General features: G+C 42.6%; 1 protein-coding gene across 3 annotated transcripts in view; it reads right to left on the minus strand.

Annotated features, from left to right (window-relative positions):
* Positions 1-2,032: 2,032 nt before the first annotated feature.
* The window catches only part of HEG1 (heart development protein with EGF like domains 1), a 53,233-nt gene continuing 34,350 nt past the window's right edge, over positions 2,033-20,915 (minus strand). For 2 of the 3 annotated variants that reach the window (XM_069861488.1, XM_069861487.1), the window contains exons 15-23: positions 19,985-20,079; positions 19,157-19,215; positions 18,532-18,692; positions 16,745-16,879; positions 12,534-12,576; positions 12,385-12,422; positions 11,659-11,746; positions 9,294-9,468; positions 2,033-7,700 (exon numbers count right to left, since the gene is read on the minus strand). In XM_069861488.1, coding sequence (XP_069717589.1) covers positions 7,551-7,700; positions 9,294-9,468; positions 11,659-11,746; positions 12,385-12,422; positions 12,534-12,576; positions 16,745-16,879; positions 18,532-18,692; positions 19,157-19,215; positions 19,985-20,079 — 944 coding nt within the window. In that variant the 3' untranslated portion in view covers positions 2,033-7,550. Of the gene's footprint in view, positions 7,701-8,707; positions 8,854-9,293; positions 9,469-11,658; positions 11,747-12,384; positions 12,423-12,533; positions 12,577-16,744; positions 16,880-18,531; positions 18,693-19,156; positions 19,216-19,984; positions 20,080-20,915 lie in introns of all 3 variants that reach the window. The other variant, XR_011337755.1, reaches the window with a different exon arrangement.

Consider the following 20,915-nt stretch of genomic DNA (forward strand, 5'->3'; position numbering starts at 1 on the left):
ACCAGTTCTTTTCATCTTTGCTTGCCTTCCCCTGTCCATTTTGTGACACACAGGTGGCCACAACAGGCTCTCCCTGGAGACTGGGGGGTAACAGGCTGCATATACCCCATTATTTGCCAGTCTAGGGTGGGAGGTGGAAATTAGTAGAGATTTGGTGGGTTTATTATTAATTTATTAAGCACACGTCTAGACAATAGTTGCTTGACTCTTAGTCCAGACAAACTCATACAGCCACGGCAGTTCTAATACTTTAAGGAATTACAGAGATCTTTCTCTGCAGGAATAATTAAATAATTTCCAGAAGCTGTAAAACCAAGCTGTTGTGTGTCAAAGCTCAGACACAGCAATCAATAACACTGACAAATTATTATTATGGAATAAAACGGGTGCTATATTTATTAACAAACACTGTAGTTGCTCTCTTGTCTTAATCTTTGTTTATGGGAGGAAATGAAGGATCAAAGTTAAAAGCTCACATTTGTTAGAAGGTACATAGTACCTGTGTATCCTCATTATTTAAGGGTAAGTTGCAGGTAATCAAGGAGCAATCATGCTGCTAGAAGTCACAATTAGTAGTAAATTAATTCCTCCTATGGCTCTTCATGTACATCAGTGCAATACTTTCTTCCTCTTCATTTTTTCAATCCTACTCCTTATAAGATTCCTATGCATTTTGGTATCTCGTGTAAATTTGGTTAATCCACTTTATATCACATACACAAGAAGAAATACATGTTGTAATTAGCTAAAAGTTAAATAAACCCTCCAGACAGTCTAAATCAAAGTGCTATACATACAGCATCACCCATAATAAGGGGAAGGAGATGAAAGTAGACTTCTATTCATATGATTCCAAGGATGGTTGAGGGTACTATAGATGCAATTCAGTGGTCTCGGAGGCACTGTTATGCAAAACTGAAGTGGGCAGGACTCTTAAATCACGCGCTTGTTCATAACTGTGAAGGCCTTTTACCTAGCCTCATGGCAATGTTGTGACCAGAACTTTGGCACTGCCAATTTCCTTAAAAGATGCACGTCACACACAAAATAGAACTGCCACAATAGTATTGGTAACAAAACAGAGGCACTGCAACAGTCCTTGTCTTGCAAATGAACAGAGCCTTGGGATTTAATTGAGCTACTCTGTCCTTTGTTTTCCCATTGGAGTATTACTAGACAAGGAGCAGGCACATTAACACATTTCTGTACTACGTTGCTGTAGAAAGTAGACTAAAGTTTCAGGATGTAGCAAGAAGTACGTTCTAGACTCATCATTTCTCTGAGAGGCACTCATTTCATCTGGGGCAGCTGTCTAGCATGGGGTCTAGTGCCACCACTGTCAAGGGTGAGGGACACCTTACTGTGTAGTGAGCTACCCTCTGCTGACATTTATCTCTTCATGGCTACTGGAGGAGCCAGAAGCTGAGTTCAAACTGGCCACTTATCTTTTGGTAGAGCAGGTGAAACCCACCTTAGTCCCACTCGATTGCTATCACAGTTCAGTGTCTGAAGCAATACAGGAAAAGATTGTCCCAGGTGAACATACCTGCCATTACTCAGATGCTCTTCCACAACATACCTCTTTCCAGCAACACGGGCTGGACACAGTGTTCTTCTGGATGCAGGGTACCTTCCTTCTCCCCTCTGAAGGACTCTTGGCTGTGTATTCTCCAGTCCCTGGTGGCACTTAGTGAGGTAGGACTGACCTACTGTGGCCAAGACCAGTCCCTTGCCCCAGCAAAAAACCCTGCTGTACCTGAGGTTTTCCTCCCCTCCAACATGCACTCACACATGCAAACACACAACTTCACCGATTCTCTTGCAATTCCAGCAGGAAAAATTAAATTGAGGAAAAGCTTAAAATTAAACCGAGTTCCTTAAAGCTACTGAAATGAACATATCAGAACACAACTTGTATTTCAGATGAGAAATTCATTTAGCGCAACTAACAGAAGATACTCATTTCCTCTTTGCTTTTAATTTTAGCTATTCAAGCAACAAGCACCACCAGAAGAACAAAAGAACTATAAGATTTCTTATTTTGTAGATTAGATTTTTAATTATAATTGAAACCATCTAAAATTTGCGTACGTATCTCTTTACAGAAAGCTAAAAAGAATAAAAAAGCTGAGACATAGTAATATTCAGAGTTTTATTGTATCCTTTTATAATACTGACTAGAACGCCAGATTTAATAATATTGGATGAAGGTATAAAAATAATCCAATCCTTAAAAATTATATTTTGCTACTACAGTACTGCATAATTAGTGGAGGCTGAAAATATGATACAACTTTAAATAATACTGGTTTGGAAAATGTCCTCAGAACCCCAGCGTCTTGGAAGCAAACATTCAGAGACAGAGAGAAGGAAATAGGGCAATGTTAAGAGCACAAGGTACGTTTACATTCAGGTTGATAAAGGAAGCACAAATTAATGCTGAAAATTTGCCTTTTGACACAGAGCTCATAAAAGGTGAGCTTTACTACTGCAGTTCTGAAAGCTGCTCAAATAAACCATTATGATTTTACACGCCAACTCTGACCTTCTGTTAGGAGAAAGTCCTGTAGAATTTAACAGTGCCTAGACAAAATGACTGAAGTTAACAGAATTTCCTTTTAAAAAGGAGACTATTAAGTATTTATGCTTTTTTTTTTTTTTTTAAAGTAAGCCCATCTTACCAAATTTTATTGGAGACCTTTTATGTCAGGTTTGGTACTGTTTAAGAGAAGTGTTCAGTTTTTACTGTATTCTACAGGACTTCTCCATATTGGATTTTGCAGATCTGGGGGCCGCCTGCTGCAGCCCTTAACCAAAGTAAGACTCCCATCTCTTCTAGCATTTTACCAGAATAAAGACCAAGGGACTTAGCATTACCACACTACTTTTGAGGAACATCAGACACTCCCTCTAGGTTTCTCCCTCAACAAGGATATTACGCATATGAAACACAAAGTAGACACAGAAGAGGTCCCATCTCACCTTACAGTACAGAAACCACACTTATTTTAGACCTTTACTTCTGCAAAACAAGTAAGCATATTCCTTTCTTTTTTTTTTTTTGGTTTTGTTTTGCTCTTTCTTATCTGTGCATAGACTTCTGTCCTGCTTTTCAATTTCAGCAGTTCAAGAAAACAAGCAATTAAACACACATTTCAAAGCTCCTGAAATCTTACACAAACACAGCACATACCCTTTTTGAAACTGGAAGATCTTGCTTCATTTCTGAAGGGACAAGTAAGAGTGAACTGAAGAGTAGTTCTTATCTGTGACTATAGTAAGCACCTCTATATCCCTAGAAGATCTTACACAATAGGAGACAGATGAGTAAAAAAAACTACAGAAAATTCTCATTCATTCTTATCCCAGGAAGGCGTTTCAGATCTTGAACCTGTTTTGTTCAATCTCACAAATACAGGTCCTGCTACAGTAAAAACAATAGTTTTAAAAAATAAATATTAGATGGAAAGGCAGCAACAGTACCACAGAAATAGGCAGAATGCAGAGGCATGAGAAAGCATGTACTACACATTGGGGACCCAATCGTGGAATAATTTGAGCCTAATAAAACTTAATTACAGTTCATGGGAGAGCTACCTCAGTCACTATAATGGATGCTGGATTAGATGCTTTGTGTGTAATGAGTAAAAAACATTATTCAGCATAGGAAGAGTATTTAAGTAAAATGCATCCAATTCCAATTAATTTAAGGAAGAAAACTAAAGATTAAACATCACTATGAGTGAATGATAAGTCCAGCTGGATTTGGAATGGGTATGGCCGTTGACCAGCATTAGAGAAGAGTCCTGGGAAGTACTTGTTGTGTCTGCAGGGATGTCCAAACCTGCTCTGCTGCTCACTCATGTCCTGGCAAACAAACTTTACAAGTATTGGCACCAAAAAATTCCCAGTGACGAGCACCTCAGTCTAAATACAATTTATTGTTATTTTTAGAAGTCTTCTACTACCACTCGGTGTGGAGATAAACATGATTTAGAAGGCTAGTCACAATGAGTGACTCAGTATATGACTGTGACGATGAGACTTGAGGGAAATGCCACAAAAGCAATGAGATTAATTGCTGCCGTGTTACCTAATGCTTTAAACGTGGAGGGCAAAGGGCATAAAAACGCCCCTGTTTTGTTTATTTTTAACTCATACAGCCCAATTCAGAGGTGTGACTTTTCAACAGCGTGCAAAAAGCCCCTGATTCTTCCAGTGCAGCTGGGAGGGCTGAGCAGGGTGAGCTGCCGTGCATGGCAGGGACACTGAAGGCTACACATACAAGCCTCCTTTTTGAATGATACCCTCAAATTTGCATCGTGCTGCTCTGCTCACTGGGGCTGCCTTTCCTAGGCTGACTGCCGGGGGTACTTCTGTAGATGAGGGGCTTTTGTCAGCACAATTGGCAGAGCACCATAGCAGCAAACACATGCCTCCCACATATTTTCCTGTCAAGCAACAAAATTAGCATTTTTTCCAAATTTAATAAAAAAAACACCACACAAGTGCCCGAGGGCCCTCGCTGACTGCTCCGCTAGCTTGTCATAGCAGCCAAGAGCAAATTCTGCACAGTGTTGGTGTAGTTTTTCTTCCTTTCCCTACATCCGCCTGAACCACTTGCATCTTCCTTACAAGAAACATGCCACTTCTGTCTTATCCTCTTGGATACTGGAAAGCTATTCCCCTTGGCAAAAACATCCAGTGTGTGCTCGAAACTTGCAATTTAATGTGGCTAAAAGTAATTAAATAGTCTGTGAAATATTGTTATTTAAACATCCTGCAGGGAGTTAGGTAGTGAACAGAGAGGCATCCACATTTGAAAGTGGTCTTGAGGGCATACAAAGAGCCTTCTCACATCTCACAGGAGTGACAATCTCCACTCCACTGCCAGAGGGTGCTTAGTTTACAGCAGAGATGGAAGGTGACAAGAGAGGGTCCTGGTGGCAGCTTTGACAAACACAAGCTGCACAGAAACAGGTCACATCCCTGCCACAGCTGCGCAAGCCTATTACTTCTGGGATGTGGTAGCAAATAATTGCAGTAAAATAACTGTCAGATATTGTGGCAAAACACACTTGCACCCACCTCTTCTGCCCTAGCACATAGGTGAAGACAGAAGCATCACTGCACAGGGAGCCTTGGGGGCTGAATCAGCCCTTGCTGCATCCACCAGTTCTGCAAAGACTTCTTGACTTGCCTGCACTCACCCAGCGCTGACACCTGCCTAAATCCTCTCCTGCCCACTTGGCAGGGCCTCTTAGGAACACCCAGGGAAGCTGCTGCAGGTCAGGAGACATTCCTTTCCCCTCCTGTGAATTACGCATGGCCCCGTGATACCCCTCTTACATAAGCTAAAAGGAAATTCACGCTGCATAAATTGTCACGAGAAATTTCCCAATGTTTACCCAGTTTGGCAGAAGAAAATTTCAGACAATAAAGTTCTCTCTTTTGGAATAGGCTAAATTTTGGAGTCCTCACACAGAAAATCCTGCTAGGTTTACAGAGAGCCTTTCACTCCAGATGCATGACTAAGAAGAGTCTGAAGATCATTAAAAAATAAAAATTAATCAGTTGCAAAATTTTTTGTGATCTCAATTAGGAATAGCCCTTTCTCATTTCCACCTAAATTGTCTGAAAATTGCAAGTTCCTGTGAGATATAGACCAAGATTTTTTTTCATATAGTCCATATGTTACTCTTTATATAGAAGGTTTGCACCTGCGAGTTGGTATTTCCTACATTGCCCTTTGTACTTGCCAGTTGGCACGTGGTTAAATCCTACCGTCATTGCTGGGATGCTCTTCTTTTTGCTAAGCTGCTTTAGTAAATAGGGGCAGAGCCAATTGCTCATCTACATGCTTTAGATTCAGATTTAGCACAAATTCCAGCTTCCCCCTTTCCTTTGTAGCACAGACAAAATCCTCCTCCATACCATGGGAAGGGCAGTCCTTTCTGTCCTAGGCACTCTCAAAACCAGAAGCAACTCCCATACAGAAACAACTCTGCTGATGTTCTCTCTCTCTCGTAGCTAATGACTGAGAAACTGTGCAATTTGTTATCCTCATGCAAGCAGCCACCTTTAATTAACAGTACAGTCACGTTTAGGAGAAGGATCTGTATCTGGACCCTTTACCTGGACAGGGTTTGGATGACTCAGATTAACACTGTAGTAAAGATAAGTGGTAAATATACTTCATTAATAAGATTATTTTCAACACCTATCTCAGGTCAGAACAGAGTTCATGAGATTTCAATGTGAACTTTGGTGAGAAATGTAATGACTTACATTCTTCAGCTTTTGCCAACGTGAATAATATGAATTAACACACTTAGATAAGGAAACCTGCCTTGTCTGAATCACTTGAACCTAGGACAGAAGAAAGCAAAACCCTTCAACATAAGTGAACTTTGTTCCACTAGGATTGAAAGCATCATGTTTTTCTCTCCCTTGAATGCAACTGACTGCTGTAAGCCTTATTTTCCAATGTACTGAAAAGCCTCCACAGCTTCTAATGAAGCCAAGGTGGGCTCTGGAGGCTTGAAAACTATGTCCCACCTGCAGTGCCCAGAATTCACATTCCACCTGCTTAACCAGGGATATAGTACTATTGCTCCTTCCCAGATTCCTTGTAAAGAGCATGCTGAATTCTCAGCTCGTGGTTTTCTTCCCTGTGAGCAACTCTTTAACATTATTTTGCTGTTTCTACAGGCATTTAAATCACCGCAGGGAAACGGCCCCTTAAGATCCTATACCCTGTCATGATGTGTAGTGACATCACTTCTAAACAATGCTGGTTGACAACACAACAATATATCTGGACTCTTCCCTATATAAGGGAAGTTTTCAAAGCAGCATATAGGATCAACTGTGTCTTTTTTCAGCTAGAATGGCACTGGTGTGACTAACTTTCCCATGCTCCTTGGTGACAGTCAGCCCCTGAATTCAGACAACATTGCCAGGCATCAGGCTTCAGCAAGGACTCAGCTGTCTGGAGAACTTCTACCAGTAAGAAGGTGAGGGTCAGAGGGTGAGCCAGCTTCTCTGCCATGTATGAAACAGAAAGCAATGCAGCAATGGAAAAGGGCGTGGACAAACTTGTCCTACCAAAAGTACTTGCACAGTGAATCTTGCACGAAAGTTGTCTAAGAAGACAAGCACAGTCAACAGTGAACAAGATCTGTAAACAAAACACTCCCTAGTGGTATTAAATGTAGAGTGCTAAGCACAGTTCACCTGCCCGTTCTGATCCATGCTTGCTATGCAGTGTAAAGAGTGAAGAAGCAGCACAGAACAAATCTGGAATACATGTGTTAACTTCCATCTGGGTGTTTTAGTGATGTGCCCCTTGAGCCATTCCCTCCTCCTCCTTCTCCTCTCTGCTGCTCAGTGTTCTTCAGAGCAGTATTGCTTGGTGTGGAGTTCAAAGCTCTTCCTGTTAAATGGGAAGAGTAAGATTGATGTGGGCTAAACCGCTCATGACACAGATTGTACCTGGGGATCAAGGGCCACAAAACTGTGCCAATCTTCCACTCCTTTTCTAGTTTTCGCTAAAAATAGTCTCTTCTTCTGGTTTCGTCACTAATGAAGGATGGATTGTATTGTCCAGGATAGATGCATGAATGCCGAGATCCAGGCAAACCAGTGTAGGGTGGATAAAGTCCATTTCTTTCCAGTTCAGGATTTCTCAGTCCAGTTGGCTGTATTAGCAAAAATATAAATAAAAAGGGTCTTATTCTTACACTCAAATCCTCCTTTAAGCACCTTTCCCAGCAGCTCTTTCAGTAGCTAGAAGGAATAAGGTCATCACTAATGATGTCTATATCCTAGAATGATTTTTTACTGTGGGAGTTATGCATGACCTGAAGGAATTATTCTGATGCAATCCAGTTTCGACATGTTGCCAGTTAATACACGTGACACTGACTGCACTTGGTGGAGTCACGTAAAAGTGCACAGTTAATTTTAAACCCAAGAGAATTGTGTTAATGAGCTCTGATATTGAAACAACTCTCACACAAAGGATAGTGTCCCAGAGCCATCCTTAAAGCAAACGCTTCTAGAAAAGCAAAGTTAGTCTGCTTTGAGTATTACCCGGGAGAACTTCTCTCTCCATTAACCATAGATACCTACTCTCCCAACACAGGCACTTGAGTCATATGTCAAATTCAAAGCTGTTTGACCTTCCTTTCTCTTCCCTTCTCTTACTTACGTAAGTCTTCTGGGGACACTTGGCTGAGGAACTTTGATGTCAAAGATCAAGACTGTTCAATCCTTTCAACCCAGTAAATAACATCAAGCCAACTGGTTTAACCTGTTACAGAGCAGATCCATGGGAAGTTCTCAGCACCTACCCCTTGCTAAAAAAAGCTCTTCTTTCTAGTAGCCAGCATAACAGAAGTCTTAAAATATGTTTAGCAATGCATTTTCATTTCCAAATCTCTAGTTCTTTCTGGAAGCAGGATTATTTCCTTTCATGCTGTGCAACATAGTAAACTTGCTTACTGGAAAACTTAAAATACAAGTCAGGAAAAAAAAAAGGGTATTGCTCTCTGCTCTGGAAAGTAGGAGTCCAGGATGTGTGATTTGGGTGAAATCCTACAACCTTCGCACGCATGAGTAACCCCCACACACCTTAAGTACATCCAGTATGTTGCTGTAGATCAGTGACAGATGACACACCAGCATCACAGCTCTGGATACAGACCTTAGAGATGGTGACAACCATGACAGCAGGTCTTGTGGCTGTGTCTTTCTCTGCCCTACACAGCTCATTACTCCTCCACCACTTCTTCCCTGCTAGTTGTTCCCCCAGAGCTGAAGGGATGCTTCTCATACAGCCGTCCTGCTGTACTGGAGAGGGGAGAAGTGGAAGGAAAGAGAGGTCCTCAGTGACCAACATCTTCCTATCTTAGGGTGAAGTCCCCCAGGCAGAGGTCACAACCTTCCAGCATCAACAATGAGGGTAGAAGGGAGAAAACTACTCACAGGAATCCCTAGCAATCTGTCCAAAATATTTAGCTCTCCTTCACTACTCTAGGATTTGGCTTGTTGGGCATCTACCAAAATGTTCCTAGACATTTCCCTAATACTCTTCCTACCGACATGTCTTTCTGATATTCAGCACGTATAACAGCTGTAGTCCACAGGACTACCAATGCCTTGCTGGCTATGGAAGCCATTTGCTTTGCTCTTATATTTTGCAGGAATAAGCTTTGTCCTTCTACAAATAAAGGAATGTATCTTTGTTGTAACAGGCACAAAAGATTAATAGTGAAGCTATAGATAGATACCGAATAATACACATCTGTCATCTGCAATAGGTTCTTGGTGCTTCCATTCTCCTGCATCTCTATGGTCTCTCTTCCCCACTCCTGTGCCCGGGGGTTCTTCGGATACTCAGCGTATGGTGACATCTGGAAATCCCCACTCTTGAAAATGAGTTTACTTATGTCATTTTTGTTCTTCCTGTTGAGAAAAGAATGAAGGAAAATGAAAACATGCAACTTTTTATGCATATCCTGTTACCTTGTATACATTTCTGATGTGATCTCAAGAGATTTACTTCATGTTATGAATCTTGATGGGAAAAAACATCACCTCAGAAGGTCTATAGTCCAATCTTCTGCTCCAAGGCAAAATCAGATATGAAGTCAGATGATACTACTCAGGGCATTATCTGGTGAGATTTGAAACCTGCAAGGGTGGAGATGGTCTAACCTCTCTGGGTAACCCATTCCACCGCCTTACTCTCTGCCTTACTTGCTCTTCGTGAAAAAGAGAATTATTTTTTTTCACTTTTTCCCTACATTCAGTTTGAACTTCTCCTGTTCCAGCCTACACCTGTTATCTCTCAAAAACGTGTGTTCATCTCAGTGAAAGAAAAAGTCACAGAAATCTAGGAAAAAAAGAAAAACTTACGGAGCCTCCACACTATTCAAATCTCCAACTGCTTAAATACAGCATTTTTAGGCACTATGTTAATTTATAAGAAGAAAGACCTGGACGTGGCTGATCTGCATGACATCAAATACCCCTACATGACTACCACACGGTATGAGTAGACTTCAACAACACTCCCAGTTACAGGCAGAATATGCTCCAGGAAGTCACATAACTTGTCAAAGGCCAGGAATCAAGAGAAGATCAGTCCATCTCTGCAGAGATCTGCACTCTGGGACCTGTAGGTGTACTGACCATCACACCTCCTGCCTAGGGCTACCTGATGTGCCCCTGGCTCAAAACTTTAATCAGAGAGCTTTGAAATCTTAGATTTGGGGGCTGGAATGGGTGGTAGAGGGGGTTACTGCAAGGCAGCCCTTTTTCATGATACATAAATTGTGAAGTAGGACATATTAGAATCATAAAATCATAGAATCATTGAGGGTGGAAAAGACCTTTAAGACCAACAAGACCAATCCTTAGCCCAGCACTGTCAAGACACTATTAAACCATGTCCCTAAGCAGCACATCTACACATCTTTTAAATACCTCCAGGGATGAAGACTCCACCGCTTCCCTGGGCAGCCTGTTCTAATGCTTGACAATCCATTCAGTGAAGTAATTTTTCCTAATATCCAATCTAAACCTCCCCTTGTACAACTTGAGGCAGTTTGCCCTCGTCTTACCACTTGCTACTTGGAAGAAGAGACCAACACCCACCTCACTAGAAACTCCTTCCAGGCAGTTGTGGAGAGCAATAAGGTCTCCCCTCAGCCTCCTTTTCCCCAGACTAGACCAGCCCAATTCCCTCAGCCACTTTGCATAAGTTTTGTGCTTCAGACCCTTCACCAGCTTCGTTGCCCTGCTCTGGACATGCTCCATCACCTCAATGTCCTTCATGTAATGAGGAGTCCATTACTGAACACAGGATTCGAGGTGTGACCTCACCAGTACCCAGTACAAGGGTACAATCACTTCCCTCCTCTTGCAGGCCATGCTGTTTCTGACAGAAGCCAGGATACTGTTGGACTTCTTGGCCACCTGGATACTCTGCTGGCTCATGTTCAGCCAGCTGGCAACCAACATCCCCGGGTCCTTTTCCGCCAGGCAGCTTTCCAGCCATTCAGTCCCAAGCCTGTAGTGCTGCTTGTGGTTGTGACCCAAGTGCAGGACCCAACAGGCAGCCTTTTTGAACCTAAATCTTCTCTATCCTGAATCTATCTGCTGGCATGAGAACTACATTTGTACATTTGTGTGTGTTTGTCTGAGAGGGAGAGGGATACAAAGTGAGAGCCTTTACAGGACTTATCCATAAAGAAAAATTAAAATAGCATTCAACACACTGAAACATCACTTGGCCAGCAACCCTTCCTGTTGTCTAAACTTCTCCTGTATACTTAACTTCTATTTCTGGAGACTGCTCACTCTCTGCCCTACAGCTCTGAGTGGGAAGGACCCCTTTGTCTCTCCATCCTCAAAGGACATGATTGCTGGGCTCATCCTTAAGAGAGACTGAGATGAATTTTTTAGCTTGCTTGCTGGAAAAAAAAGATAGGCCTGATATGAAAGCACAGCTTAACACTTCAGTATCTCTGATTAACCCATTTGCTCAGCTATCCTGTGTTTTCACCTATGTGTTGGTCCTTCAGGGTTCACATGTGTAGTGTAACCCACTGAGAGGATGCAATGCGGGCTGGGGCTGGCAGTGGTACCTACCGGCAGCAGGTGACAATCAGTGCTACGCCCATGATAAGCAGAAGTAACCCTCCTGCAGCAGCGATAACCACAGTGATGAGCTGATAGGCTACAGATGGGAGAGACAGAGACTCATTTAGAAACAGCTGTATATGTATATATGTATATGTAGTTGTACATACTAATACAAACATATCCACAGTCTTCATGCAACCGGATTAACTGTTAAATTTCCCATCTTCCCTCCTCTTTAAACAATATTGCCTTAAATCTTCAAGTGAAATGGATGGAGTTAGAGATTTCCTCCTGAGGGAAGAACAAGCCCTTGTTTCCTTTGGAGACAGATTCCCTTTATAATTCAAATTCTATTTAATGGATTCGCCTCCAAATACCTTTTTTCGCTATATGTGCTATCATGACGGAGCACCCAGAGAAAGATCTCCTTTCATTAGGAGATAACATGAAGTCAACTTTGTCACTGAAGGTCAACAAAATAATTTCAACAGAAAATTAAGAAACAAAAAACACTGACAAGAGTAGCTTATACCTACTGCATTTCAGACATAGTCATTGAGAATCATAGAATCACCAGGTTGGAAAAGACCCAGCAGATCATCGAGTCCAACCATTCCTATTAAACACTAAACCATGCCCCTCAGCGCCTTGTCCATCCATTTGCAACAACTTGTTTCAAATTTCCCATTTCTGATGCTTTGGAAATGAAAAGAAACAAAATTCGGTACTTACGGTTTCCGCAGTTGAATCCACCCAAGCCAAATGGGCAGCTGGTAACAGAAAACGACAGGGAGTTTCAGTAGCTTATTTGCGCTAAAAGGTCACAAAAGCAATATTAAGAAGGTCAGTGGGGTAGGAGAAGAGCAGAACAGTCACCATACCTCACACAGGTCTCATTTTCCAGCTTGTATCCATCTTCACAGGCTAAAAACACAGAGGAGAGAAAGGCGGTGAGCACCGCGTAGTGGTGCAGGGCAGATATTTCCCATCACCACTCCTCACAACAGGCTCACTCCAAACAACCTGGGGAATCGACAAGCCGGTCTACGCTGCTGGCACAGCAGTGATGTGACACCTTCTCTGATTTAGGCAAAACACCATGCACTTAATTTCACCTCCTGCTGGCTTTGAGCAGGACCAACCATTTCAGGGCTTCCCAGCAGAGCCAGCCCAAAGCCCGGCACAGGGTGGGACGCTGGTAACGTAATTCCCAGTGGAACCTTTTTTTGTCTCAATGGAAACTCAACACACATTCACACTGCTTCCCACAAGACAGAAGGGTAAAATATATGCAAGTGCCTCCGAGTTTTTATTTTGAAACTTCATTTGAACAATGCTACTTTAGCTTTGATGCAAGTTAATCATTACTTTAAAAGGTGGTACCGCGACAAAGTTTTATGCAAACACAGTTGGTGAAACCCAAAGTGGTATGTTATGATTTGCCTCATGTCACCTTTTTTTATTTTCTTTCAAATTTGGAACTAAATCAAATTTGAAATATTATATTTTACTATAGAATAGAAACAAAATTTCCCAGTTCTGAATAACCCAGAAAACTGCTGTGAATAAAATGTTGGTGAAAAACTGAAAAAATAACTTCAAAATAAAATAATTTGTGTGCTTAGGGACAGCTATCCCATCACCTAAATTATGTGAGAAAATTATACTACCCTTCTGATGAACAGCAGAGGTGATGATACACTGGACATACAATTACAAGCTTCAGATTGCTGGTGAGAACACTGCTTTTCTCAGCAATAGTCCCACCAGAGCTCCTGGAGGTTCACTGCCTTTAAGAGAGACAGCGAAGGGGGATGCTCAAAGACTGGGTAGGAGGGACACAGAGAGAGTCACTTTGGGCAGAGGGACAAGCCAGGGCCACCACATGCAGCAGCCCCTGGGGGTCTGCAAGACATCACTCAGGGGTCTGGGAAAACCCTGCAGCACACTTCATGGAGAATAAAAATAGACTGTTAAGTGAAAACAAAAATGCTCATGGATTCTTCTCCCCCTCAAACACTCTATGCTTAAAACTGATAAGGCAGCAGTTCTCAAGCCCTCTTCCCTCTGCCGTGCTCTCTAACTGGAGAGATAGCACACAGCTGAAAGCTCTGGCGCTCTCTAACCCCAGCAAATGTAAGGAAACCTGAAGGTAGAAGAGGTCCCAGCCAAGCTGCAGCAAAGCCCTCAACTCGTCCTCTGCTGCTTCAGCACGCCAGATCCTTTTCCCCTCTGGCATAGCCAGCAACTGTATTTTCAGAAACACTTAGCACAGGAAGAAAAGGACAAACATATAATGTTGTCCATTAGAATGGACTGGCAATATCATAGTAAACCAAAAGAGAGCACTAGTATTCTGGCTGGATTCAGAAGTTTATGGCTCTTCCCACATCAATAACAAGTGATACTGATGCCAGCTGGGAGCAATGGAACTGTGACCTCCCCCTCATAATACAGGTCACAAAACTTCCCTAAATTTAATTCCTGTTTCAAATCAAATAGTGGAACTGCAGCTACACTTTGGAGAACTATCCAAGACTGATTTTCATATTTTCAGTGACAATCAACCACAACCCTGAGTCTGATGCTCACAAAGTTCATTTCCCAAGCCATTAAAAACATTCACGTTCTTTTTGGTCTGAATGATCCCAGTGTCAAATTCCAGCCTTTTGATATTTGCTTGCTAGACTGGCAAAGGTTATATGATCAGATTTCTCCTCATCACTATCAAATCACTCCTTTGCATTTAATAAAGCCAAGTGCACTGAGACCTTTGAGTCTCCCTGATTACTGCAGCTTTTCTCTGAATGCTGACAGATTCTCTTTGACCCTCTTGATTTCTTGTTCCCAGAAACAGAATTTCCGGATTTATTTCTCTCTCTCTAAGATGGCTTCTTTGAAGTCAAGGAAGGGACCAGAGGTAACTGGACAAGAGTTAAGAGCCTCACTCAACAAACAGTCAGGGCAAGGGTAGTAAATTCCAAAGGAACCTTGCCAGGCTCATTCATAACACCAAGGTGTTAGCAAAATGAGACTGCATGGGTTGCTACGTTCACTCACTAACAAAAGCAGATCCAAAACATTATGGAGCAAGCCACAAGATCATGCAATAATGAAATCTGCAGTAAAAGGGAGGGAGGCATCACCTTGACAGCTCAGAGGAGCTGCCTTCTCTAATGAGCAGCCCCATGTACCCCAGCCCCAGCTTGCTACTTGGGTATTGGGAAGGCCTGATCTGCCTGCAGGCAGATGCTGGTGCCCAGTTTAATGTCACCACCTCAGCTCTAGCCCAGGAACGTGCGTAGGACACACACCTTGACTGATCTCAAAGGCTGAGCTGTGCCTTGGGCAGAAGCATCCCTGGAACCCCACCAGCACACAGGTCTCAGGCCAGGAGTGGAGGCAAAGAGGAAAAGCAAGATCTTGAACGTGCCAACTATTTGTCTTACTAAATATTTGGTGCTTAAGTCTTTTCCTCTCCTCACCCTGCCTTTTCCTGCCACTTTGCTTTCTCCTCTGGCATCTTTCCTGCTTTTTTGAACATGCTCCCAGGAGACCCTGCACTGTCACACTTACTTGGCAAGCTTTCAAACATGAACAGGGAACAGAAGAAAGACTTAAGTGTCAGGGGCCAAGCAAAGCTATTGAGTTTTGCTTTTCTACTTTGCCTTTGTCTTCCCTAAAGAGACTCAGGGGTCTTTTTGGAAACCTGCTTTTCTGCTCCTTGCTTAGCTCTGGAAATGCTTTGTACTATTAAAAATAGGATGGCCTGGAAAAGTTGGCACATTAGATTTGTCGCCCTGTTTCTAAAACAGCCCTGAAGATATTGGGAAGGTTGAAAACCACCAACAACCCAGAGACAATTGAATCACACAGTCAAAACTGTACCACAGTCAACACGTCAAAACTCCTGTGGCTCAGAGACTCAACCCTTCTTCGGTCCTTCTTTTTCAAGAGGGCATTACAAGACAAGATGGAACAATCCAAGGGGGTCAGGGCAGCTGATCTCCTGTGCCCCAGAGGCTCTCCCAGCCGCACCCACCTCCCCACGGGGGAAACCGGACAGGGCAGCACAATAGCCGTTTCCCTCTTTGCAAATACTATATTTGGAGTTACAGTGCCACATTTTCATGACCCACAATGAGGGTCAGATGCTCAGGAGACCTCAGTTCCTGCTTAGTCGCTAAGAGGGCAGAGATATTCAGAGGCTGGCATGTTGTATGCTATATTTACCAGTAAATAGCCCTAAATATCAAATGAGAGCCACAGCTCAGCTTTTGAAAAAGACTTAGAAAAACCAACCACCTGGCTTACCCAGAAATTATGCTGAAAATCTGCTGTCTTAGTGGAGAGTGGCACCATGCAGTTGGTGCTACCCTCATGCTACTGCACTGCAGCCTAAATCCTTTATTTACACTGTCCCTCAGACACTCTCAAGCTGTTCAATAAGGTATTTCCTACTCATCAGAAAACTCCATTTCCTAAGAAGCCCTACCACAACTGCTGGAACTAGGGATGGACATCCTGATCCTACCAATGTAATTTTGACCACTGGCACGTGGACAAAGACCTTGTTTAAAATGGAGCAAAAACAAATTTCACAATCTGAAGAGTAGATAAAAAACAATATAACCATTAAGCTTAAAAATTCTATTAGGAATGTAGCTGAAAAATAAATTCATAATAGTTTTTAAATACTTACTTAAAAATATCATTGGCGTTTTAACATAAGCTTGTGAGCTTAATGCAATTCTCCTAAGTTCGCTGAGAGTTCAGACAAAGTCAAAACAGGCAGAGCTGCACGTCATCTCTGCTCTGTGCCACTGAACTGGAGCCCAAAGCAGTCGGGCCCCTTTCTCCCTCTTCTCAATCACTGTGATTCACAGCATGCTCCAGAAAGAGATAATATTATTCCTAGAGAGAGCCTGTATATTCAGTGTCTGCTGATAAGTCCCCTAACTAAATAAAAGAAACTTGAGCTGCCAATATTTATGCATAATATGGCACTTCTCACAGGCACAGCAATGCACGCACACTGGAACAAAAAGTTTAAGCAAAATTCAGACAAAAAACACCACATAGAGAGCAATACCTCTGCAGGAGTGGTCCATCTTGTTGTATTTGAAGTACCCACTTTTGCACTGGCAGAGCGCGACTCCATCAAAGTCGGTGCATTCAGAAGTTTCCTTGTCACATTCAGGGTCTTTCTGCCTGCACAAGCTGCCAACTGTCAGAAAGAGGTGGCCAATATCAGCGTGGTTCTCTCTAAACCTGCCAGTAAGCACATTTCCTTTCCCCAGGCATCACATCCAGCACATGTGCTCTATTAATTAATTTTCCTTATGTTTTAAATAACATTTGTTCCATTAGGAGACAGTGAACAGTATACTATGTCACCATTTCTTGCACATCTACTGTCATTTGTGCAGGCAAACAGAAGGAGTGAATAATAAATGTTTCAGCTGCGAAGCAGAAGGGAAAATGAAAAAGAAAAATTTGGTTCGGCCCCAGCTGAAACACATTCACCCCCTGAGACAGCTCAACAAATCAAATTTTAAATTTATATCAAGGAAAACATTTTGCTCAGACCAAACATTTTTTTCCCATTTCAATATTAAGCACTGGATTTTTTCATTTCTCAAACAAAGAATTTGTTCTTTCATTTACTTTACTCTGAAGTTACTTTAGAACATCAGATTTGTTACAACAAGCATTCAACAAAACCGTGAGTAAATAATGGAAATTGTGTCATCAAATTTACATTTTTTACCAGGAGGTCAGACTAAATGGAATAAACAAATGGAAAAATATTCATGAGAAATAGGATTTTATGGAAAACGTGTCACTCATGTGGAACTCATCTTTTATAAACCTCTCCCTGCTAGATCCAAAATCCTTTTTTTGATCTGATATCTTTTCTTTTTAAGTACTTAAACAAAAACATAATTTGTTTCTTATTCTACTTATTTCAAGTTAGAAGTAGACTTTCCCAGAAGCATTGTATTGGCTAGACATGATCTAAGTGGGTCTACCAAAATAATTGAATTAAATCCATGGTGGAATGTGGCTTTAAAATATGGCACATGCCAAATTTCTCATCTTTGTGTTTACTTTGCCAAAACGATCTGAAGGATTTTGCATAACACCCAGGCTAAGTGCTAATGCCCTTCATCCTCAAAGCCTCAAACTGAAGTTGCAGAGCTCCTTGCAAGAGCCCATTTTTCAATGGTGCTCCCTCTCCCTGCATCCTGCTGGTACCCCTCACAGCTAAATCTCCTCTACCGTTCCCTTGGAAAGAGAGGACTGGGTAGTGCAGGGCACAGGACCACCAGAACCAATGGAATCTACCTGGAGAAGGTCCTGTATAACATTGATGTGCTTCTCCAGGTCTCACACTCAAGTTCCTCTATAGCAGGCAGAGGATTTGGTACAGTAATAAAAAGCTATTAGTGGTGAAATAATTTTACACTCCACTATGCTGAAATCTGGCAGGCAGGAGAGCACAGCTCCCCACATAGGTTCCAGCAGTTCTAATCAACTTCACTGGAGGGTTTTCTTTCTTGGTTTTTATGCCATTTCCCCAGCTCCTCGCCACACAGTGGAATAAGACTAGTTTTTTTGATCTGGCCACAGCCTGGTGCCACATCCCAGAGATGAAAAGGCTGCCCTACAATGCCTCTAATCCTGTGCTGCATGATGTTTTCAGAGGCAGATTTCTCACAGATATGGTGAAGATAAGGCTCAATACCTGCATCCCTTTTGTACTCCAGGGCTCTTAGATGACTCCCATTTAAATAAAATCTTTCCTCCTCTGTTATAAAAGAAGCCAAATACAACATGCTTTCCCTTCCCATCACAGTCTCTCCAGATGCTACTTACCTCTGTGGAGTGTTTTCAGGCTGGAGATGAACTGGCAGGCTTCCGTGGGAGATTTGCAAGCACGAACGTAGCTTTTTACACTGCTGACAACATCGTAGTAAGTAACATTCGATGCTAAAGAGAACGTGGATTGCACCGAAACATGCACAAAATTTGTCTCCCTAAAAGAAAACAAAACAAAACAGCCCTGAGTACCACGGATCAGTCTGATGTCATTGTTAGCACTTTAGACATAGGACTCAGGTTAACACACATAGGACTCTTATTAATGCAAGTGATGCTTACAACAAACAAAATATTGTTTACCTATTGAAACAGCCATCCATCATAGCAAACTTTTATAAACAGGACAGGCTTATACAGAGAGAGGCAAATCTGGGGCTGGAAGATCTGCTGGGAGCTCACTTTGAAACCAGCCATAAATCCCTCCTGAACATTTCAAAAGCCTGTGCCCACATCACTCAGGCCAGGAGGAGGACACTCGGAGACCCGAGCAAGGTGGTCAGGCATTCCCCATGCCTTGTGCTACTGCCAGGCCAGACTGCACCAAGCCCAGCACCAACTCAAAATGGAAAATGTGGATCTCAAATTGAACACCCCAAACGCTGGAGTACCCTAGCCTTACCTGGTTGCCTTAACTGTGGAGTGGTGGTACCCTGGCAAGCCTGACAGCGATGAATCGAGCTGCAAGGAAGGAGAGAGCAGCTGTTAGTGCCCTGGGAGATGATGGAGGGAGGCAGCCCAGCATGTGACAACCCTTCTGGGTCACCGGCACCATTACCTACATTCACCAGGGTTGTGTACTGAGGCTGAGGGGGGCTCTAAACATCCCAGTAGTTCATCAGCCACCAGCTCAGCCAGCGCTTCTTCTGAACTGACCAAGGGCCATGTGGTGGCAATAGCATGTTCTGGGTAACTCTGCCAAAAGGAAGGTAACTTGGGTGGGTGTTGCTGCTGTGCTTCATCCCATGGGGTTTGGCTAAGACCAAGGTGGCACCAGCTGCAGTCCAAGCTGCCCCAAGACCAGTGAGATTTATCGGTGAACAATGAAGCGCAGAGTTACTGTTTTAATGTCTGACCCTTTTCGAGATCTGGAAAAGGCAATGCAGCTAGAAGACACTAGGAAAGGATGAAGGCTACAGAAGTGTGAACTCAGCCACACCACTTCACAAAAAGGGCTCCAGGATTTTCAGGGCAGATACACTGCCATAAGTCACACAGGAGCTGATCTCCCCGCTGCTATCTTGATAGCCTGGGCAAGGCAAGACGAGAAGCGTGTTGGGATTTAAAAGCGTACATCTCACCAGTCCTACCTACACCACATCAGGACGGTTTAATGATTAAAAAGGCTAAATCCATGCTGTAGAGTCTCGTGGCTTCCAATGACCAACATAGGAGGAGCAAAAGGGACTCGTGCCATCAGCACTGCTGAAGTCCCAGTAACGACACTCACCATTGCCAGGATTTCAGCTTCGACATGGAGGAGCTCTGCATACTTCCCATGGGTAATATTAAGTTTCAGGGGGACCTGGCCAATAAATATTCTCACTAAAAAGGAGAATAAGACAAGTTAGCTGAAACACATATCCCTGCCTTGTGTAGCTGTGGTTTCATCCACCTTACATGACAGACAGTCTGCATGGAAAATCCCCTCACACAGCGGACAGAAACTCATGTCTGACAGTCATTACCCCAGTAAAGTGAATTCCCAACCTTGGGATTTTTCCCAAGGGTTGCTGTGATTTTCCCACAGTTCCAGTCCAATTCCAGAGATCGACATTGTGGAACAACCAGCAATTCACTGCAGTGTTCATATATTTCATATAGAAACACAGAATAATTTAAAAGGATCCCTGAGCACAGAGAGAGCTGGGTAAATTTAATAACAAGACAGTTTCAGGTGCCTAAGCAATTTATAATAATTTGGGGTAAACATATCAAGTCTCTCACTCCTCCCTGCAATGGAAAGAAAGCAAATCAACAAGTTGGAATAAAGCACTGTAGAAAGGATATTTTCATTTTTCAAATAGTTGGGCAGAATGAGCAATGACATTTGAAAAGAGGTCCAAAAGATGCATTTTTCCGTGCTTAGATTCATATTTGATTCATAGCAGCAGAATGCAATAATCCCAGTTGTCCAGACTCAGAGAGATAATATCCCTAAATCTTGTATTAAGTGTCATGAGATACTTGGTGGAAATAAGAACTTGGAGTTCCAGTTTTATGTTCCACCAGAAAAAACAAATACAGTTGCAGATAAAGCCTCCAATTCTTTCCCATTTTTCCCACCTATACAGCCTATCGTCACCACAAATTTTTATATCAGACAGCTCTAATGTAACAACTCTGGGTAAAAATAACATGAGAATCACTTTCATGGTATT

The sequence above is a fragment of the Phaenicophaeus curvirostris genome, chromosome 7 (assembly GCF_032191515.1).
Source record: "Phaenicophaeus curvirostris isolate KB17595 chromosome 7, BPBGC_Pcur_1.0, whole genome shotgun sequence".
Taxonomy (NCBI): domain Eukaryota; kingdom Metazoa; phylum Chordata; class Aves; order Cuculiformes; family Cuculidae; genus Phaenicophaeus; species Phaenicophaeus curvirostris.